Genomic DNA, 24,517 nt, shown 5'->3' with positions numbered 1-24,517 from the left:
ACGAAAAATGCCTATCGCCTATCTACAATTAGAAGAAGAGAGGAACGGATCAGCCAATCCAAAAAGAATTGCGTTGCATGGAGTCTATATAAAAATCAAAATACTTATCCGGATAATATCTAATTTTTCTCCTGCCATTTTCAATGAATCTTTTCCGACCATCCGCTTTATGTTATATTTATAACAATAAATGATCGGCGAAGACGTAGCAGTCAATATTCAACCAGTTACTGGCACAATTATTCTACAGAAACAGGTTTAATAAACATTGACTCGTTTTGTAGGTTGGGGTTTATCTACCATATTGAGTCAATAAACGCAGCCAAAATAAAACCAGATACTGTGGTATTTCAGACATATTTTGAAAAATGTCTTACAATGTCTTTTAAAGTCAATGACTTCTTTCGAGACATAATTTTTAGAATTTTTGTGTTTTGTCAGCTGAGAGCCGAGTTTTGCAAAATAGTTAGGTAATGAAAAAGATAAAATTCTTCTAGTGATTTCAACCATCTACAATTAGTAGAAAAGTTGAAATGACCAGACCATCACTCGCAAAGAAAAGTGATTTTTCAACAAATTCATCCCAAGAACAAAAATTTTTCAAAACGAAATAAAGAGCAAACGATTCATAAAAAATGGATGGGCGTTCCACCGACTCTCGACTCCAGATTCTTATATACTTTACCATATGCAATTTTGTATTCCCTCGAGTCACAAATTGGTCTTCATGTTCCATTTGTAATCACACAAACGCATAAAAATAGGTGATGGAAAACGCAAAAAATTCGTAATCGGCGGTGAAATAAGCGTCTCTGGCTACAAGCCTTCCACACATTAACCCTCCAACATCGGTTGCAAAACGCAGAGCTTCAACCACTGTCACGCAAGACCATAAAACATTCCTCCAATGCATCACTTGCAGAACTAAGATCAACCATTTGCCAATTACCCAACATCGCATGTACTCAGAGGGAATAGTCTTTTACACTAAAAAGAGATAACCGACCTTCCTAATTTCCTAAAAACCTGTGATCACTGCTACAACCTATAGATTTTACCCTGGAAATCAAAAAAACTTGGGTTTACCGGAGCCTATATCCTAGAAATAATATTGATACATATAAAGAAGTACAGTGATATACATAATCATTTGAACCATTCATAAATATGGGACATGAAAATTACATGCAGTGAGCCCCATTGCACAAAACTTGAATGAAAATCCCACACTTCATGGAAAATTAGAACACAAAAATACCAACCAATAGTCAACTATAGCAATGTATTTGGTCTATCTTGAAACCTTATTACATATAAATAAATTTACAAGAATAAAAATTGGGATTTTGTTCAACAATTTTAAAAACTTTTCTTCTAGTTCTTTCGCACCAACTAACTCACCCAGGGTGCAATAATATTGCGTAATGTCAAATAAGAAAGTACCTTGTTGTGTATGAGTGGTTGCTTTTCTGGAACCTGGCTGAGAGCAGAGGTACAAAAAGCCTTATAAAAAAATTAGAGAGTAAATGCAAAATAATTGAGTTATACTTTTGACCTTGACCTTGATAATGAAAATAACAGAGCCTGTGCATACGGTCCATGAGAAAACTGAGTTTTTGACACAAATATAATATATTTGCATATTTCAGCAAGTCGGAAAACCTCAAATCCGATGGGCTAGTTTGAGTGGCCTGAACAACATGTATCACAATTTTGGATATAATTCTTTGAAAAAAGTTATAGTTACAGCAAGGGTCAGATGAAAGGAAGAAAATGGGAAAATCATCTGTGAATATTGGTACAACATTTTTAAAATGACATTTTATTCTTCACCAGATTATGATTAACTTGTGTTAAAGTTATGTCCAGAACATAAATAATACCATCCCCCAATTTAGCTAATAAGCTACATTGAAGAATACGCAGTGGAAATCAAGTAACAGTAGAACGCTTCACGCATTCAGAAACGCTTCTAGATCATCGTCAACAACACCAGAGGTTGCAGATGGTTCAGGTTTTTTCGATTTCTTTTTTTTCCTTCGATCTTTTGTTTCGTTATTATTTTGTGAACTGTCTTGTTTTGATTTTGTTCTATGTTTTCTTTCCTCATTTTTTGAGTGAGATTTTTCGCTACGTCTTTTTGAAGAAGAGTCTCCCTCACTTCTTCTTGAGGACTTTTTAGATTTGTGTCTCCTTTCCTCTTTAGCTGGTTCACTAACACCTTGGGAGGCAATAAAGCAAATTATGTGAGAATGGGATATTTTACGAACATATTTCAAACACAGACCACTTTCAAACAGAATTGCACAGCAAAAATTATAGACGACCCACCCATGAATTAATTACTTGTTAGTTAAATGTAGAAATTGAAACATTACAAAATTATTCACAATTACCAGATCCTTCCAAGAAATCCAAATCAGCAGAGTTTAATTGAATTCCCAAACTTTGATTCTTGTCTTCTATTTCATCTTCTTCATTAGAACATTCATTATCTTCGGCTGAAAAATACCAACACTTACACAGAAGATATTTAAATTAAACTAACACATCATGTTTTACGTGAATTTCTATTGTGGTGAATATTGAACAGAATGATGTGCGGCAATATTATTCAGTTTCACGAAAGTCAAACTGAAAAGACAAACAGCGAATAAAAAATTACCTTGTAAAGGAGCAATAATTGCAACAGGCGGGTGACGGGGTGCTTCGTCATGGGAAGGAAGACTGTTGGAAGTCTGTGATACCTACATAAAATAAAGTAGTTAGACAATGTAGTATGGATTGGAGGAAACATAAAACCATATGCATCAAGCACAGAATTATTCAAGAAAATTTTCTCTAAACAAGCAACCACTCAGACTATAAGAGGGTTTATCTCTGCGAAAAGTTACGGGCAACCACCAGAGAGCCAAGTAACTAATGGCAAAAATTGATTATTAAATTAATATCAATGTTATAGAACGAGTGGTTTTCCAGAAGTTAGCAGACTTGAATACTATTTTTAGATCCGTTTATATACTAAACAGTTATTCCAGCTTTCACTCAAAGATCATCAGTCATCACCCCAAAAAGGGTATAAAAATAGATAATCAAAATTATGTAATCCAAAAAGGCTAAAATCTTTTCAAGAACCTTCAGTCGCCCTCAGAAATAATCCGACTCACATCAGAACATTTGAAAATCAAATAAGACAAAATACTTTTATTTAACATGCAATTTAAACTATATTATCAACATTCATTTACCGTATTCTCATTGTGTATTTCTATTGAAGTCTGGTCCGATATTGATGGCAAATTTTGATCACTTGCAGGAGATAAATAATCATCTTTATCTTTAACATAATTATCAATATTTTCATCGCTGCTGATATCAACGTCTGCTGTTATCTCATGATGAACTGACTCTTCAGAACTACTATCAGATTTCACTTTTTTTAATTGTTTTTTCTGAGGTTTTTGTTCATGAACTTCATCAGTAACTTTTGGCAATTGATTTGCAATATTATTTTGTTGTTGTTTCGTTGGTTTAAAAGTGTCTGTATCACTGTCAGAACTTATGTAGGCTGTCTGTCCTGAAATGAAAGAAGACAGCGTGTGATTAAGACTTAAAAATACTAACAAATTGTTATTGCTTCAGATTGGTATGGGCTAGCATTAACACTTCTAATATCAAGATATGTTTGCATTTGTTCCTTCTGATTTTGAAATACTTTCAATTAATAGCTAGTCCATTCTTCCGAACTGATATTGAAGAATATTAAAATGCTTACTATAAGGAACAGTAACATCGTCCTCGGAATCTAGTTCTTCCTGGAATCCAGCAACCATTGGGTTTCCTGCATCTTCATCACTGCTGACCACAAGATGATCATTTCTAAATAATACATCAGTTTATCATATAACCTTTTCAATGAGAAAGTCCAGTGGTCAAAAAACTGCTTATCCCTTGTCTACCAGAAAAATGGTAATCCGTTAATTAGCAACTGGGTTCAAGATGCACCATATTTCTTCAATCAAATTCATTCAAGCTATCACTTCTATTTAAAATCAAACAATAAAACCTGAAAATTTAGCTAAAAATTTTATTGAAAAAAAAAAAGCATAAGACTAGGCCTGACAGAGATTCAATGAAACGCCATGTTTTCTTCAAGATGTTTACATGAAAACTGGAAATTCACAGAAATTAATTACGAAAAGTTGGAGAATTACACCAAGAATGTGAACAGAAGTAAAGCAATAACAAACTAAAACTTTTTTTTTCATGGAAGTGATATCAAGTTTAGAATTAGTAAAGTACTTCAGTAATGAATTACCAATATAAATCAGTACTAACTTCACTTTTGTTGCTTCAGGTATTTCATTTAAGAAATCATCAACAGAATCATCATCTGGGATGAACTCCTCTACATTTGTTACTTTTTGTTCTTCTTTCCTGACATCTTTCACTTCTACTTCCTGGGCAGCAATATTGTTTGTTTGTGGAGTTGTTGGCTCAGCTGACGATCCTAATAAATAAAACGAGTGATTAATTGAATTTTTTTTAAACAAAGATCGCAAGCCTTAATGTTTCTTAATGAGATAAATATCCAAGTGGGTGGTACTGTCATCTAAACAATAGTTTTCTGGTTTTAAATGCTATAACATCTTTCTCAACACATGCAAAAATATGGCTAAGTAAAATAAGCAAATCTAGAAACACTCCTCAAGTGATCATGTGTAGGACAAGCAATCGAAGACTGTTATCGCTATCATAGCGTACCAAGCACTGCCCAGTGTGTGTGTACATGCCCTTATCGTGAGAACTTAGCATGGTTTGAGTTGTAGCTGTTGGAAATACATTAGCATATTTGTCAGTTCGTTTGAATGCGACCAGAGGTATGTGCAAATAAGTCGAATTTTCAGTGTGATCAGAGTAATGTGCGTATAAGCGGAACCTTTAATTTGGCACTTTTTTAAACTATGCTCATATGCGAGGATATACTGTAATTCAAGTGAGTATGTACCGTATATATAATGGCAGCGGCTAATAAGAGATAACGTTTCAGAAAAGTTGAATCAAAAATAGAACTAAAGATGCAATGCTACAATTATCAGCACGTAGCACCATCATCTATAAGTTACTGTAATCGCATTATTATTATTTTCACTTCCTTTATTCAACATTATCCGGTTACATTCACAACAAAACGAATGCTATTACACTTTGACACACCATTATTAACTAAGCATAGGAATGAAAATAGCAACATTTTAAACCAGGGGTGGGCACGGTTTTTGGTTCAGGGGCCCACCTAGTCTGCGGGCCATGTAAGTATGACGTTACAGTTACATTTTATGAATAATGTTCACGATGTTACAAAAGCAACAGTGGAAAACAATAAACCTCGTGCCAAAACTAAATTTAACCGCAATCCCAACAAATTCCTTGAGCTATTTTTAACTAAAACATTAAAATTTGGTTACAGTTTGGTTGTGGCAGCATCAAGCCAGATTGAATTAACTGGCAGGCCGAATTTGGCTTGCAGGCCGTACTTGTCCATGTCTGTTTTGAACACTTGAAGGGAAAAAATGATTAAAAAACTCACGTCTAAAAAATCGAGACATAAATCCTTTCTTCTCAGCAACTTCTTTTGTTTGAATTTGTGATGGAGTTTGACTTTCCATTTGTGAGGGGGAGAATAATCCACTATCCCCAGAAGGACCAGGACTATCATTTTTTGCTGCATTAACATTTTCCTATGAATATAAAGAAGAGAAATACTGGATTCTGACAACAATATAAAAATGACTAGAATATCACCCATGGGAAAAGCTAGAGAAAACTTGAATTTATCATAATATTTAAGAATATCGACCCGCTGGCCAAATGCGACAGCGACACACAAGTAAAAATAAAGCGGCCCGCAAAGAAGTGCCAATTTTAAATGGTGCGAGGCCTGTGAAACAACTTTTTAATTTAGTTTAATCTGGTATGTGCAAGTATTTCCAATCCCTTTTCGTTGCAAATCCTATACCTGTGTCCAAATTATTATCTATACCTATCTATGATGTTACAATGCCTTAACAGCTAGCTTGTGCAAAGCGAACAATACATCTCATAAGATCGATAGCTATAAAAAAAATTGTGTGCAACTACTAGAAAGCCTATGTTAAATAAAGGTGCGGCCAACGGTTTCATCCAGTTATTTGTGTCTGGCTCTTGTAGTAAAGGTTGCACACCCATACTCTGACTAATAGGCGAATACATTTATCATTAGAAAGACTAATTTATCAATATCATTCATACTTGAACGGGCTTTGAGGATGGAGAAGGTGCTTGGTCTGGTGGTTGAGATTGATTCTTTGGTGTTGATGATTCCTCTTTGCTATTGGCAGGTAGTTTCTCATTACTTGTACCAGGTTCTGTTGGGGTCGACGGCGTTGATTGAACTTTAGTTTTTTTGTCACCTAACCTTTGTACAAACCTGCAAATTGAAAAAGTTTTATTAAAGATATTTGCATTTTGATAGATTGTTGTCCTTATTGGTGGCTGCCTGGTCAGGACCTTGTTCAGAGAGAATGATGTGAAAACATGTTGCATAAAAAATAACAATAAGGAAAATAGTAGAATAGCTCAATCAAATGAAGACAAACGGAGAAATATCAATGGAAAATTTCACAGTGATAAAAATAGCAAAGTTACTGATCTTCCACAGTAATCAAGTTAATTTTAATGATTATGGAATACTCCACCAATGACAGATATATCCAAAAAAATACAGAATTCAAACAATCACCCAAATATCATTCATGTAACACATTCCTCATACAAAATATGGCATTGATTTAGGTGAGGAACTGAGGAATTGATTTCAGCAAAGTGGCCAACAACGAGGTCTCAAAATCAATAGATATAAAAAATAAATGCAGACCAATCCTATTAATGGCAATTGCACTCCCCCATGACATTTTATTGATTTTAAAAAAAAAAAAGTCAAGCTGAAAATTATCTAGTAATTGGTTATCATGTTATGTGAATAGGTGCCTTTATTCGGTTAAGAAAGTTAGACAAATTTGAACAGATTTAAACATTTGCATACATACATACATAACGTTACACCAACATAATTTATTACGTGGACGTGGCCTAAGAATAATGCACCACCAAAGTGCTTTAGGCAGCCACTGTTTGGTTCAATAGAAATTCAAGTGAAAGAGGAATTTTAATTCAATAAACTTTAAATAGGTTATTAATCTTGATCATATTTCCAACTCTAAGACTATAATTAATAATCAACATACATGTCATATCCATGTTCTTCTGTGCTCAATTCCTCAATACAAGATTCTAAATCTAGATGATTTGTTTCGAGTTGCTTCAACAAACTTTCACGCTGAGAAAATAAAACTATTTCATTTTTACCATTGTAAATTTTTTCAAATGAGACTGAAAGTATGAAATATATAACAATACTACAAATAGACAAAAATTTGATTTTTATAGCTGAACATTACATTATATTTCATTGCATGTTTTAACTGTTTCGTTCTAGATTGTATTTTACTTAGATTGCTTAACTTGGTTAGTCTTGTACTATAGTTAATATCTCATGTCAATTGATTTAAATATTAGCATGATTTATTTATTTGGAGCCTACAAAAGCAATCTCTAACAATTCAAAACAAAGTTTCAAAAGGTTTTTGGACAAGATCACAAAATATAATCAATAAGAAGAATTATCAAACTCTGAATAATTGAGACATTGATGAAATCTAAATTTCTAATCAGTGTGAAACAACTTAAAACGATCATTGAAAATTATTACCTGAACTAATAAGAAAGGCATGTTAAAAAACTTGTGAACATATTTGAGACCAAACCCATTCCTCATTGAACTTTCATAAAACATCACCGATGCAGAACCATGAGGCCTGATAAAACACAATAAAGAGATTAATACTTTACGAAACCGCTTTATAACTATCATGTAAAACTTACAACGCAGACTCATACATGTATTATACATTGGCAGGCAATACTAACACATTACACATTTCATCTTTTTTTTTACTATTTTTATATAGTTATCTTCCATTTCAAATTGCAATACCAGCCTAATAAATAGATGGACTGGAATTAGGCTGATAAAAAAGAGTGTCAAGTGTACCTACAGTCCTACACTGTAAATAAAATGAAAGACTTTGATTGATGGATGGACTAGACAGGTCCAAAAGATCATTTCCTAACTGTTATTATTTGAGGTCTTTTGGAATCTTTGCAAATTTTTGAATGATATTTTACTTCGATAACCTTTGTTTGTATACAACCTACTAAAACTATATACGGAAAGCAGCAACATTGTACTTTCAAGATACTTTTGGATTTCTGCAGTGTTCACAGACAACAGTTTTTTCAATGTCTGATCTTTTTACATTAGCAATAATTTTGAATTTTTATAGAGGTGAATTCTACAGACAATTCTAGCCCGTTTCAACTTTCAATGTTCTTCAAGACTAAAAGAAATCTGTGAGAAGGTGGGATGATATTTTGCACCTACCTCTCAATTGACTCTATTAGAACCTCAATTTCGTAAATTGTTATGACTCTGTGATGTCCCATATCTCGAAAATTAGCCAAGACTAATACTGGAATATGATTTGGTACCTGGAAATAAAACAATTGATAAAAGAGCAGGCAAGAACATAATACAACGAAAATATCCTGATGCAATGTAAAGATCGAAAAATCTATTGTTTCATTTTTTTCTTTTCTTGAGCAAGATATCTTTTTTATCATATAGAATGCAAGAAAGTGAACAATGAACATATACATAATGCCATGTTAAGATTTTATTGGTGTGAAACATGTATTCATCATCATGTTGAAAGTCTAATAGTTTGAGCAAAATGCCATAATCCTGAAAGCAACAATTCACTATAATATCGACCATAACTACCGGTAATTACAGATGTGTATAAGAAATATGAATATGCATTTCTTTTTAGACAAATCCAGATTCTTCAAAAAAAAAAATATAACTTATGCCATGTCCAAAATATTTCACCAAATAAACAAACGAAGCAGTCCATTGATAAGTCTCCAGAATGATATATGGGAAATGAATACAAATAAACAGAAATAAACTGCAATTGGCTATTATGGGAAATATTGAATACAGAAATATGAAAGTTTTCAAGTTTTATATTTTACCAATAAATCAACACACCTTTGGCAGTTCCTTCTCTATATAAGCAAAAGTCCATCTTTTAGTGATGTCAAATGTCATTATAACAGCGTGGGTATGCTTGTAAACATCAAGAAAACTTGCATCGAGTGCTGGATCTTCCTCATCCTGGAAAATTCAAATAGTATTTCAACACAAAATAATACCAGGATAATTATGTAAATATTTATTTCAAGGCTATTTGGGTCATTGTATGAATATTGCCTGAGATGAGTCTAATATGAACATTGAGATATTAAAAAAGTTTAAAAGAAACCTATGGAATTTTGTTTTAAATTTATGTATAGAAAACTCAAATTACTCAGTTTGTTTTATTGAGGTCTCCAGTCTCTCACCACTACGTACTCATTTGTATAATGAATCACTAAATTAGAAAATGGAGAGAATTGTGATAAATGGCAAATGTTTGACTTCCTCTTTCAAACAATATAAATTACATAATCACGAATGAACATACTTCTTCGTTACTCAACTTCAATCCTTTCGATTCTTTTCTCTTGGATTTTCCTGAATGTATAAAAAAAATTCTGATTTGAAATTAGGAAGAATAAGTTGACAGTTCAAACCAGTAAGGAATAAGATGCAGGAGACAAAAACAACAAGACAGATGGTAACATGGCAGTTCGATAACTCTTGTTTGAATTATTGTAGTGTTGAAGGTAAATAACTCTGGTTACTCATGTACACTATGAAGAAACAGATAATTGCATACCTATGTTGATGAAAAATAAACAAAATGCATTCGTTCAAAGTTTTAATGTAATTATAATATTAAACGTAATTGCAGTATTGCAAAAATCTTGTAAGTGTTTAATAAGTATACATGTCAATAGCAAACAATGCATTCTTATGAAAAACTTTGGTACACCCCTACTTGATTGGAAGTTACATAAATATTTGCAGAATCAAACATTTTAATTTATATGCAAATACCATGGTCGAATGATCATGGAGGAAGCTGATAGCCATTAAAACTATTATATATAAGCTATTTTGGGAACTATAATCAAACGAAATCGTGGTCAAAACAAGCCGCCATAAGACAGCTTTGTTTTGAAATTGAGTCAACTAACCTCATTTGTCAAGGGAATAAGTGAAGCTTGAAATTACGCTACATTAATTCTAGCAGTGGAGGAGTCCATATAGATAAGGCAACATGAGTTTGTTCATATATCAGCAGTATATTTACTCACCTTGATCAACAACATCCCAGACATCCACTTTAACAACATCATCTGTAGCTAAAATATGTAAAACAAAATTCAAATAATTTTAGGATTGGTTAAGACTGGATACCAATTACCAGATTTGTCACTTGTCTTGGGCCTTGTTCAGAGTGAAAAATGAGTAACAAGATCACATGAAAAATTGATTTGAATTTCTAAAACATAATCTATTGCTCAAGAACAAAAATTATAATAGTTTCGAGTATTGTAATAATTGATTATTAAACAATAATTCAAGTGTTTAAAAAGCATGGACATTTTATTAATAACATTGTAATCTTAATATGCTGTTGGAATCTGTTTCTGAATATAAATAATTGTTTATTCATTGTTTGGTAACAATTAATTTCAAACCAATTTATTTATCGCCATATTTTAACTGCATGATTGCTCTTTTCTTGTCATTGTTGTAAACTGCTTGTCTGAGGAAGTCTGATTTTGGTCAGACAAACATTACAGAAATACATTAATGTTATTGTGCAGCAGGGCTCTTGAATTGCATATTATGGTATTTTATTCCTGTTACAGCATCCTTGCATTACATGCATACAGATCCACTAGTGCAAAGGCATTAAGAAAGGATTGGGAGTTAGTCTCGTGCACCTCTACTGATCGTTATCTTAGTTGCAACTTGCAATATACTCAAAAAAAAACATCACACCCAAGAGTTGAGCTTTTCATAAAATTTGCAAGACTAATTGAAAAATTACAAAACATTCTGGTTACACTACATCAAGTAACTGGTTAAGTTTTCTCAAAAATAATCATGAATTTTAGGACAATATGAAATACCTTTGTAATCCCACTGTATCGATGCAACTTGGATCTCTGCAGTTGGTAAATATTCTTCAACAAATTTGAGTCCCCTTAGCCTGTGCCATAAACATGTTTTTCCTGTATTTCTTTCCCCTCGAATGACAATTTTCACTGAAAATGTATATGAAAAAATTTAAAAACAATTCAAATCTCTTGGAGCCAGTAAAATTTACACTTATATTAATCTTAGTTCGACCCTTTCACTCATTAAAAAACATTCCTGCTGGTCACGTAAAATCGATAATATTGATTAATTAAATAGGATTTTTTGTCTGAAAAAGTTTGACTATGATCTAACGAAAGCTCAAAAATATAGTTGCCATTTCATGAAGAGATTATGTTTTTCTTATTTATCACTGTAATTAATAATAATACTTCGTTAAAATGGCACCCTTGTGGTAAATAATACATAGGAATCTACAAACAAGGATAAAGGATCTGCAGTTCAATACACGATTATCCAGTAAACAGTATTGATTTATCACTAAGAAAATAATCAGTTATTTCTTCATAGCACTAGCAGATCACTTCTACTGATGTTGTTGTTTAGGATATGGTTGACCGCTCTCAATCAATACAAATTTTGTCGTCTTCATAACAGATATGGTATAACCAAAAATATGAAAAATATGACTCCGTTGTCGAGACTCACAATTATATTGTACGCCCTTAGCGAATTTTCTCTGCAGATCACCCTTCATCATTTGCATGCCAGATGGTGGCGCAACCTTTTGTTGTGCATCATCATTTTTGACCCACTTCTTGAATGATTGAAACATATCGAATTCAGGACTTGCTCCGTACCAGAGTACCGAGTACCATTACCTATCGGATTCAATATGTTCTGCAGTTTTAAAAAAATACTATTTACAGATTTACTGGATCACTGGCCAAATATTTTACAAAATTAGACTAGCGAGTCATACATCTACAAGTAGTCTATAGCAGGACTTCCCAAACTAGGGGCCGCGACCCTGGACGGGGCCGCGAAACTAATTCTAGGGGCCGCAAAGAAGCACCAATTTTACACAAAGTACTATATCTATTGCACTTTTTCAGACTCTTAATTTGAAATACAATCATTAAAAATAGTGTAAAACGATAAATTCACGATTCCAAGTGAATATACATCATCACACCGTGTTTTCCCGAAAATAAGACATTGTCATCAATTTTCTTTTGAACATTGGAGCTCATTTTAGGGGGATGTAGAGAATAACGAGATTAATATACGAAATATGAATACCGAAATATGATACAAATTTAATAGCACGTTTCCATTAAAAATAGCGGCTACATATAGATTATTAACAATTTAAAAAGTAGATTTCTTTCAACTATAGGACATAGTAGTTTTCGAACTTAATTGTATTGTGACGACCTCCAGAAATATGCTCAAGTTGCGACTTCCCGTGAAAAATACCGTACGTATTGATACATTTCAATATAATACCTTTTTTGCATTGAGTTTTATATAAACGGACGAACAAAATCTAACAACAGTCAGTGAAATCAAATTCAATGGGCCATGGTAGAAAAGCCGGGTCTCATGTAGTTTCTTACCCAACATACTTCTAGTGGGTGTAGCATGACAATTTTTTCATGTATCAATCCCAACCCCCACCTGACTACACCATCCAAAAATTACGTCATTACGACGTCACAGTGACGTAATAGAGCCCTTCAAACTATACGAACTGCCATCCAAGACGCGCAAACGAGCATCCGAAGTCGAACAGTTAGTTCTCTCGTTTTCTCGTCGCAACAATTCCAATAGGAGAGAGACCGATAACGTCAGTCAGTTCTTTATCGTCGACGCCAATGCCATTTCGGTCGATCGTGCGTATATTTGGCAAGCTCTATGACGTGATTGTGATGTCGTAGTGATTTAATTTTTGGATGGCGTAATCAGATGGGGGTTAGGATTGACATATCAAAAAATTGTTATGCTACGACCACTAGAAGTACGTTAGGTACGAAACTACAGGAGACCCGAAAAGCCTGCTTAATATAAATACGAAATCGCAAAGGAGATGTGGTGCGCAAAAAATGCACTTTATGAACCAAATTATGGTATTTACTATTTATAAGAGCATAATGAAAAACAACAATAAGCCTTGTGTCAAAATTGGAAATATTGTCATTTGTCAAGCAAACTAGGAAAAGCTGAATAATCAAAATTTAGGAATCATTTTACTACAAAAATTGTCAGAAAAGATTTTATATGATCAGATGATTGGTATCGGTACCGGTACGGTACCGGTATCGGCGATTAGATTTGATGAAATTTATCAAGCTTGATAATTGTATGTGAAGCCAAATCTGCATGTACCTGTACCGGTATACCAGTATACAGAAAAAACATATACCGGTATCGGTATTATATTCGCTGTGCCAGCATATGGACTTTTGGAAACCTGGCTTCACTCAGCAAAGTGTAAAAGTCTTATCATGTCCGTTGTCAGTTTCATGGATACCATTTTTCTATTTCCAAACAGTCACTATAATAATCTATCTGGAAGTTTAACGATAGCTACGGTATCGGGCCGGTACCGATTTTGTTTTTATGGCAATAAATCTCTCCCTCTCTACCGTACCGGTATCAGCTGTTTGCGCCTTTCACATCCCTACATTACCGTACCTGGGCATACGATATAGTAAGAGTCAAGAGCCGGTACAAATCTAGAAAGCAGAAACCCACATCACCACTATTCAGCTTTAATGAACTGTAACGCTGGTACACTTTGGTAGCTTGGCACCGATAGGTGGTGATAGGTAATGTAGTAGTAGATACGGAACCGGTACATATATATTTACGTATATATTTACGGTCAAACTGGAATCGATTCCTCCTTTCCTATATTCGATACAAGACAGAAATCCGAACGCGTTGACGGTCATTGCTAACATTTTCTAAATAAACAGAGAGACAAATTTGAAATTTCCCCTGGAAAATACATTTTCTGCAAAAATGACTGGCGTCTATTACAATATTACTTGCCAAGTAATTATATGAATATTGTATTTTTCGGTTTGATCGTAGTAATATATATTTACGGTTTGATAAATCAAACTCTCTTGTGCGTAAAAAACAAAGTGTCTGAGCGGCTGCAATATTATAATTGTTACGTCTTCGTTAACATTTCTCTGATTGGTCATTGTTACGAAATAAAACACGGAAATTGTTGCTGGGGGCAATATCCATTCCATACGCTGGAGCGCACCACGCTGGCACATTCACTTACTTCGGGTCCAGTCATTGACGACTTTAACAAGGTATGTTAAGGTATCAATGGTCCAGTGGAAACTCCCCACTAATGATTTTCTCCGTTTTTCAAATTTATGTGAAACTGTGCAGCGGATAAAAATCCTGGGTCCATAGGTAGGCACTGATGTGAGTGGGAATGCAATGATTACTTTTTGTGGCAATTTTTACATGTCAGGCCGGATACTAGTGCAAGAGGACGCAAATTGATTTGGCCGATTTATCATATAATATTCAGATTGAGGATAGTTCTTATTGACAGTTATGGCGCATCGTGCTAAACATTAGGAAATTACTTGCCACCTCACTTCTGATTACACTGCGCGGGTCCGAATCCCGGATTGGTTGGCTCACCTTCGACAGGTGGTTCATAGTATCGCTGGTCAGACATAGACTGGTAATCAGACGAAAGGCTATGGCATGCCATTTGATTAAGCAGTCTCATCTAATTTCCTTTCCTCCACATAAATATGAAAATACTTCCCACATTCAGTATATCGAAAGTGTACAGATCCCCAATATGCTTTACCCATCACTGCAGAATCCAAGCTCATTGCAGATTTAACCATGCGCAATATAAGCAACACTGCTAATTTCAGTATGAAAGGGGTTATGGCAATTGGCTAAGTATACCACCCTTGTATAAAGCCAACATTAGTATCATTTTAAAAGATCAACAGTCAATTTCACAATGAATTGTATTATTGATTACTAATTATATGAGTTGCGTTAGAGAATAGTTAGATGCATTAAGTAAATAGCTTTTTAGAAATACAATTAAAAAACTTTCATTATTATATTATACATATCTTGGTAAGTGCAAGATTAGAGATTTCACACACTACATGTAAAAAGTACAAAAATATAAATGATTGGATTGGCAGCATATTAATATGAACATCTCTAAGTACCACGCAATGAACCGTGAATTAAAGCATTTTACCATAATCAGAATTAAGATTCAAATGAGCACAATGATAACCGATAAAATTTAGAAAAATAGTAAGAATATATGAATTCAAAAATGCTAAAAATTCCATTTTAAGATAAATCAAATCGCAATAGTTCCCAAACATAAAGATTGACCGTTATATCTCAAATTTACATAGTATTATATAAAGCACAATGGATATTGAAAATTTTTTAAATGACCTATTTAATCAAATGAAAATTAAATACCAGTTGACAGTATCAGTACAAAAATATCACATTGGTGGAACATTTTAAAAGGACTATTTTCTGCAATGACACAATATTTTCATTATTTTGGCATATACAGGCAGCCCCTTATTGTGGCTCTGCATTCTATGCAGAAATTGCTGCTGTGAATTACATTGAGCATTAATTAATTCATAGAAAATGTGGCAAAAGTTTTATTTTTTAAGACTTATTAGTAACAGATTAATCCACAATATGCCTTAACATTGCAGTTATAATTCTATCAAATTTATGGAAGCGATCACGTCTTGGAGACTCTGCACTTTTGAAACCAAATAACATCCTCATTTGAAAGTCGGTCGTAAACATTTCCCGAACTTTTTCAGTCTCAACAAAATCTGTGAAAACATTTTAATAATGGTGATAAAGTTGACAGACAAAAAAAATCACAAGCAGCAGTTTTGGTAATAAATGATAATCATTATTATATACCTATCAGTTTTGAATTGGCATTTTTCTTGCAATTTTCTACATTTTGTAAGATGGATCGACCAGAAATAAGATGTGATAGCAGAGAATCAAAACTTTCATCAGGAATATTTTCCCACCAGTCAGTCTGAAAAGAAATGCATTGCTTGAGAAATTATCAGAATATCGAGAATCATTATTGACAACAGAAAAAAAGAATTCATGCCTGACGTTCAGCTGTTCCAATAATGTAATACTTTTGGTCATTACCTATATATTGTTATCACTACATTGAACTAAAAAGCAATTGTACTTTATATGGCCTATTCTATACAGAAAAATCCCACAGTTGGCTCAAATTGGAGGAATATCATTGTCTATTCAAGCAACTAAAGCCATTGAAAATCATAATTACCATAATAATACGAATGCCATCATCCAATTGCCCAATACGCAATTATAGAGCATATCCTTTAGAAAATATCCCATTACTTTTTCTCACAGATAAACTTGAGAATAAATATAAAATTTAGTTTGCAGTTTTTTAAACCAATAAAAATCGTCGACAATTATCACAAGAATAGGAATGTCAATGCATATCTCACGAGTCACGACACATACTACAAATAACAGACTGGTCAAAAAAAATGCCACTTTCAATATTCTATTTACTTAGCATAAGTTAGATACAAAGCATAAATGCATTGGCATGGTCCAAAAGAATGAATATTCAAATGTCATGAAGATGACATATTTGCAATGCCACAAGCAGATGTAAGATTACTCAATTCACCCTATCTCCATCTTTTTCAGTGCTGTGTAAGCTCAGTGAATCTTCTTTTCCAATTGAACTTGTAGGTGAGATTCGATCCAACAATGAACCAAACGAAGCAAATTTTTTGGACATTGATTCACCTGAACCTAAGTGAGGAACTCCAGGTCCTGGATTCTCCAAAAGTCTGATCAGCGGCATAATGTGAGGTATGCATGTGGTGGACAAACCTTAAAATATTTAATAATTAACATTTAGCATCAGTGAGAAGATATTCCATAGGAGGAAATAGTTTGCCTAAGAGGAGACAAAGTATGACTGCCAAAGATATTAATAAAGGCAGAGGTGAACGACGATCAATATAATATGCACGATGCACTGTATGTAGAGGGTGCAGGTTCAGGGTATTACAATAAAAAAATATATATTCAAGAGAAAAGAGAAGATATGAATACAAAAATAGAGGAGGGTATCTTTATAACCATAGTCATTAGTTTGAAATTGGGGGTTGGTATGTTTTTATTGATATTAGAGCTGGAGTCACATTTTCATACTTTATGGAACTGTTTTTCCATGCTCCACTGGAGTCTGAAGAAACATAATTTTTGACTTCTAATGGTGTTGAGCGAAGTTGAAATTTGTAAAGTGACTGGGCATTCTCAACAGACAATTAAATAGGGCCAAAGTTTATTGGTTCAGAATTCGGCTCAACCGCAGTCTGGAGTTAATTTATAAACGAACTGGGGTTTGAAGCTTAAGTCTGGTGTAAATTTTCTTAGAGTTCGCAGGACTGTTTGAAACAACAACTTCTATGAACACTCACGAATTTGTCCTTTGCCCTCATCCAAGAGACGCAACAATGGCCTCAACTTTTTATCAAATGTGACCGCATTGTTTGTGAACTTAGCACGCAGTGATACCCAAGATGTTTCTAATGATGAAATCTGTTTAATCAATAATATAATAACTTCATAAAAAATTGAATTTTATAATCAAAATGGCTCTATCATAGCTTTCCATGTAAGCTCGAACTCCCATCTCAGACTATCACACCAAATCAAGCCATAATGTAAATTCGTGTGCTTCTGTTGGGGAATTCACATCATATTTTAATCCCAAAGCAATGCAGTTGAGTATTGACTGAAGGCATTGGTCAAACAAAGGTATCAGAAATGCAGAAAGTATGTGATTCGGTCACTACTGAGAGCAAATCGACTCACTATAATCCCGAATGCACAATATATTGAGCTGGAGAGATGGAGTTACAAAGGTTTACAAATGAAGTAAAGTTACGACAAAAACAAATTCTATTCAAAGTATTACCAACCACCTATTAAGAGAGTTATAGAATGTTCCCATTTAAGCCTTTTCTAAACTTTTATATATTTGCCTTACATGGACATCAAATTTTACAATGCTTACTATCATAAAAAAAATAACATAAGTAAAAAAATCACCTGAGGGCATGTAAGACCATGCATAACTGCTGAGAATCCAAAAACATTGCCCATGCTATGCACCAACTCATTTGCAACCTAAATTAAAAAATAAAGTTTCGTCATTACTACATATAATATAAACCAATAAACATAATCAATATAATATAATATTTTCATACATGTAAAAATTGAAACATCATTCTCGAAATTTCTTTAGAAAAAACATTTATTTTAAGATTAAAGGTGATTTAAATAAATCAAAATAACAAAGCGCGATAAAAAGGTCTTAGCAATTTTTCAATGCCACATCCACATTCCCCTTTGCACCATGTTTACAAAAGAGATTTGTTTACCAATAATCAGTAAGAACCTAAAAAAGTAAACACCTACTCCTGAAAGTTTTATAGATACTTACTTGAATAAAAGTATTGAGCAATACTGCTCGTTCATCCTTTCCATTAGCACATTTCACAACACATATTGCAACCCAGAAAGCTATACATTGATACCTAAAAATTTAGAATTCAAAAAGACCATCAACTTCTGCATTCATCACGAATCCAAAGAATCATCCCATTTTAACACTACCTACCTTTCTATAATATCTTGTCTCAGTTGAGATGCATGTGGAAGAAAAATTCGTTCAAAATCATTTTCCAAAATTCGACATACCTAAAGTTTCAACAATGTTAAACATATACTATAACTTTTGATTTGAAAATAGAATAAATCGAAAAATAGTGAATAAGAAAGATTATTCATTATAAGTCAGTGGTTCCTAACCGAGGCGGGGGGGGGTATCGTGAGTGAATGAACCTTGGGAGTAAACTTGAAATTAATAGGCTATATTTTTTATTTATCATATTTGCCAAGGGGTAAGATAGAGTAAAAGTTGGCAACCCATGTTATAAGTTATAAAAGTAATGACAATTGTAAGTCTATTGAATGCAAAATTAATATGTTATATCAATGAGTAACTGATTACATTACCTTGCAGTCAATAACCGTCATATGTCTGGCTAATTTAAAAGGATCTTCTGTCTGAAGTATTTTTGTCAGCTCTATAAGTGCTTTCTGTTCCAATGGTGGGTTCTCATTAGTTAACATTGTACACTGATACTGCATAGGCTTTGAAAACAAAAAGATTGTGATCAGTTTGAAAATTTACTTACGATAAATAAAAGTAAAATTATTCAGTATAATTCCGGTAATTGCAATTAAACAGCAATGAACCATGCCTCTAATATTTTTTTATCTGAATGTGACGGAGCAAGCTTTTTAAAGGTGGGCCCTGGACCGACCCACCTAGGGGGCCACAGAATGATTATCTGAGGGCCCCAAGCAGGGTTTTTCACTATAGACTCCGTTTGCGAATTAAAAATTCAAAGAATAATCTAATCAAGCCCCATTGAGGCCCTTCAATCAAGGTTAACGAAAATGATATAAGACAGGCACATTTGATAATTTACACCAATTCACATGAGAAATACAATTATATCTTGAATAAAGCAAAAATACCTTGAAACATGATGCTCTTTTACGCTTACTGGCAGCATCATTAACATTTTTCCCAGGTGAAGATTTTATTCTCAAGCTGTAATTGAATAGCATAATATATTTATTGTCTGATAGCTAGCATTTTTTCAGAAAAGTTTTTTCACTGCTTCTCAAAAGCTGCAATATGACAAAATAATTCTACAGTGTGAAAGATATTGAAATTCGTCTAAAAAAATTTGTGTTTATTGAATAGAAAAACTCATGAAATGAAAAAATTAACATCCCACAGTGAAAATTTTCAAATTTGTACGAAGCCATAATTTTTCTATTTACTAAAACCAGGTGAGTAAAAAACAATGGTGTGTGAAATCCGGAAATCAGAGCATAATTGTGGAGATGACTTGAATTTTTGTATAGTTAATGTAACAAATTTTTTCAATACATCATAAACAAATCTAGCCTACTTACTTAATATTGGTTTTCACTTTTTCATCAACAGACTCTGGCACTTCTGTCAGAGCTGGATGTTTGCCCGAATTTTTAGTAGAATTTACGCGATTGGTAAAATTATCATGTCCAACTGCAACTACTGGACCTTTTAAAGCTGGGTTTCTCAACGATGGAACACGACTTGGTTTAGGTGGAACAGGCTTCCTTTTGGGCGTTCCAACGATCTCTTCATTGTTATGCTAAGAAATCAATTGAAAGCATCTAAAATTATTTTGGAGTTTTTTTGAGTAGCCTACATATTATTAGAGTTTTACATATTGCTTAGAGATTTATAAGGAATATAATGAAAGTTATCTCCAATAGGCCCTGCTCGACTTTAGCTCAACCTTGAAGCTATAAATTATTCAGTACTTTGTTGAAGATATCTTTTTACTCACACTTCCAGTTTAAAATTATAATTAGTCAGAGAAAGACATCCAGAGATATAGCAGAAATGAATAAATAATTTCTGACAGACTCGAAAAATTTTCAACATATGACCCGATAAAAAGAATTTTACTACAGAATGATTTATTATTAATTCAAATTTAATTCAAACGTATTAAACTATTATGACCAGATATAAGAAACAAAGAGAATAACAAGTTACTAATACATTGACATTCTTTATTAACTTTAAACTTTTTTACCTTCTTGGAGTATTGATAAAAAAAAAAATTTAAATTCATTAGTGTTGGCCCATTGGTTTTAAAGCATTAGACTACTAAAAATTAATGGCAGTACAAGTTGAAATCTCGGGTTGATGTAAAAAAAAATACCTGAAAATTGAATTTAGAGTTGTTGTTATTCATATTATGAGAACCAGGAAGTGCACGACTTTTAAGATTTGAAGGACTGAGCATTGGATCAGATCCTGATCTCGGGACATTCTGTCCATGATTCTTGATGCTCAAATCCACCTGACTCGTTGGTCGATTTGTGACTGGATTCACAACACAGATCTGTGCCTCATTATCCTTTTGCCTTTGTATTGGAGATGTAACATTCTCCTTGTTATCAAAAATATTTAAAGGAAATGGGCTAGAAGTATTACTATATCCAGGAGACATAGGATAATTTGAATTCGGAGAAGTTTGTCCGTTATAATTGATAACTCCACGATCTGGTAGATTTGGTAATGGGTCACTTGTTTTTCTTTGATGGGGTGGAATCTGTGATACAGGACTTCTTACAGCAGGAGTCGGCTGCTGAGCTGCATTCATTATACCATCAGGTGATCTCGTAGTTGAAACAACTTGTGTTGCATTTCCTTTAGGTTGGCGACGCAGTGAAGCATATTTTACATCAGAGTATGAGACAGGCACTGATCTATTCACTGGTTGTCCCAATATGACGCCTGTTCTTTTGGAAACTGGTAGTTTCTGTTCCACATAATAATGCACAAGAGCTGGAAGTGATTCGAATGAATGCTGTTCTAAGCAATACTGAGTAGTTGAATATGTTGTTGTATGTTGAACAGTAATCTTATTGATTTTGAAATGGTAGTATGCACTTTTGTACCTGAAAAGTAAGAAATGAGATTACTTTATGGGGCCAAATATTTCTTCCAACTGATTGTAGATTTGCATAAAATATAATATCTGATATTTCTATCAAATTATCACTCATGATAAAGGTGGTAGCTATTATAAGAGCAATTTTTAACTAAAAATTACCAATCAATTTGCAGCATTTTAAAATTTATTTAACTAACGAATTATTCAATTTATCAGCTCTTAAATAAAGATGAGAATAAAGAGGTCTCTAACGGGCTATTTTCCTATTTTTGGCTTCGTTCAGGCATTTTGTAGGAACTAGTATTTCATCAAAACATATGTTGTAATATTTTAGTTATATCAATTTACCGCACATCCTCACATATAAGCATATCTCGCATATGAGCCGACCGATCTCGCATAGAGCCCCTGATAATGGCCCTAAAACGATGAATTTATAAAAATTCGCATATAAGCGGACCCTACAAATCGTAACATGCCCTAAGCACCTATCACAGCAAATGGTTGCAGAAGAGATAAGATGATAATGATAAGAACTAATCATTCTTCTTCAAATGAACTTTGTGGAAAACGAAGGCATTTTTCGAATCATCATGCAAGTCACACACACACAAGTTGATATAAACCTATTTGTGAGCTTCATTATTGAAAAGAAAAACAAGTTTTTTCTTTATTTTATTTTAAATTTATCAGCAGTTTGCAAAATTTTTCATCCAGCTATTCTGGAACTAAGTTCCACTCCCAAAAGTGAGATGTTTCCGAATTCCTATAATATTTCCAAATTGAAAACTCTCTAATCCCAGTACCAAGTTACACCCAAGTGTGAAATCCTATGTAAACATTTCAGGTCAATCACTAACATCATGCTAGGAATTTGGCAAACAAACAATTAATATTCCTGTAGTAAATACGGTAATAGGCGGGTTATAGGCAGTGATCCAAAATGTATATATTTTTTGCTTCAACACATTTGGTACAGATGCATCTTTAGGCATTATCATTATAAAAATATTAATTTGGAAATCATTTGACTATCTGAGTTTCCGAAAAATTGTAATTTCAATAATCTGGTTGACTTATGATGCCTTCATTTATTTGTCTAGCAACTTGTTTAATACATTACCCATATTTATTGTAAAGCGTTACATGTATGCTGTATGTCGTTTAAATAGATCAATATTAAATCACATACCTATGTTCCATACCTATTTGCTTCCTATTAATTACTATTTATGTAGAATAATAAATTTAAATTTTGATAAAATTTCCAGACCAAGCGACACGAATAGCCTACCATACTTGGTCCATTTTAATTTTTTATATAATTATGATGTTTGAAAAATAATGTTTGACATTTTGTGTCTAATAGCAAACGTTAGACAGCAATTTTCCCTATTTATGATAAAGTAAATTGGACTCACTTGGACGAGAGAACATAATCTCCGACACTAGTTATTGATTCACGAACAAGAAAATCTCCATCTTTCATGACTAAATCTTCAGCAACGTTTCGAGGAACTTTACCATGAAACCAAGCATAACTACGAATATCTGCGCTTCCAGATCGAAGTTCATTATTGAGTTTTTCAAGTAAAATTTGTGGCGAAACATCCTCATCCAAGATTGCGTTAAGAACCAACTGAAAAAAACATTTCAACACCAGTCGGTAAGGTACCGGCAACTCCACATGCACCTTACCTAGATACTGTAAAGATACTAGGGTTTTATCTGCAGTCTACATACTCACCTCTTCATACATAGTTCTGCTCCTTCAAGTCGGCTGCGGCTCTCAGCAATCAAAAAACTTTTGCGCAAAGGTTACAGCAACAGCGTACAAGTTGCGGTCACGGAGTCAAGGTAAAAGGGTGGGCATATCCGACTTCTACCGTATATCCTTTTGTTTTGATTTTTCGGTATTTTAAAACAAAAATAGTAGAAATTAATAAAATTGAAATGACCTAACATGTAATGATATTTTCATATTTATCCCGGCTTGGTGGAGAAGACGACAATATGAATTACTAATATGGCGAACCATAGCCACTCTTCCGGTTACATGTCTCTGACAGGGAATGGCCCAGTTATTTGTTTCATATGCATTGACTTGGAAATATAATTGCGAAGAAATTAAGTGTACCTTGTAAAGATACCAAAATTGTTGGAAATTATCAGCGGAACAATTAAGTTAATCAAAAATGTCGTAACTTTCACATATTATTTCTGATCCAGGGGGTTAGAATTTTTGGACTGTGAGACTTGCTGCTCTATGAATACAACACTACCAAACTAGTTGACCACCAGAAAATCAGATTTTGCCAGTAATGGTTAGGAAACGATTAAAATATAAACTTTCCTTACTGTTCACTCATGTTTAGAAAATCGATCAATTCGGCACTGGCGACCATTACAAATTGATTAATAGGTTGTGGTAGGTAATTTTTCATTTTCAATATTTTTGATTACCGTGCAATTTGTTTTAAGTTCATGGCGTTTTTACTTAATAATTTCTGTATGGCTGAATGTGCGTGTGTGAAATACCTTTAGGTAAGTCAACACGTATGGAAAAATCTTCCATCTTATATTCTGTACGTTCTAAACCCTATTTAAGTTTTTGTTTGCTATTCTAACTCACTTACAGATT

General features: G+C 33.4%; 2 protein-coding genes across 2 annotated transcripts; both read right to left on the bottom strand.

The window, feature by feature from the left end:
- Positions 1-1,081: 1,081 nt before the first annotated feature.
- On the bottom strand, positions 1,082-12,144 carry LOC120344484 (rab-like protein 6). The gene is made up of 16 exons (XM_039413723.2): positions 11,924-12,144; positions 11,248-11,382; positions 10,423-10,470; positions 9,687-9,736; positions 9,212-9,337; positions 8,543-8,649; positions 7,811-7,916; positions 7,287-7,378; positions 6,292-6,469; positions 5,591-5,741; positions 4,339-4,510; positions 3,776-3,879; positions 3,249-3,577; positions 2,666-2,747; positions 2,397-2,501; positions 1,082-2,221 (listed from the first exon to the last, which is right to left on the bottom strand). The coding sequence occupies exons 1-16, from the start codon at positions 12,048-12,050 to the stop codon at positions 1,953-1,955; spliced, it is 2,181 nt and encodes a 726-aa protein (XP_039269657.2). The 5' UTR covers positions 12,051-12,144; the 3' UTR covers positions 1,082-1,952.
- Positions 12,145-15,216: 3,072 nt separating this feature from the next.
- Positions 15,217-23,780, bottom strand: LOC120344700 (breast cancer anti-estrogen resistance protein 3 homolog). The gene is made up of 13 exons (XM_039414010.2): positions 23,624-23,780; positions 23,298-23,515; positions 21,139-21,880; positions 20,339-20,559; positions 19,892-19,967; positions 19,364-19,501; positions 18,966-19,045; positions 18,789-18,882; positions 18,392-18,469; positions 17,758-17,878; positions 16,956-17,164; positions 16,187-16,310; positions 15,217-16,092 (listed from the first exon to the last, which is right to left on the bottom strand). Exons 1-13 carry the CDS (start codon positions 23,633-23,635, stop codon positions 15,938-15,940), a joined length of 2,268 nt encoding a protein of 755 aa, XP_039269944.2. The 5' UTR covers positions 23,636-23,780; the 3' UTR covers positions 15,217-15,937.
- Positions 23,781-24,517: the final 737 nt, after the last annotated feature.

The sequence above is a fragment of the Styela clava genome, chromosome 5 (genome assembly GCF_964204865.1).
Source record: "Styela clava chromosome 5, kaStyClav1.hap1.2, whole genome shotgun sequence".
Lineage (NCBI taxonomy): Eukaryota > Metazoa > Chordata > Ascidiacea > Stolidobranchia > Styelidae > Styela > Styela clava.
This window is presented reverse-complemented; position numbering and strand designations above follow the sequence as displayed.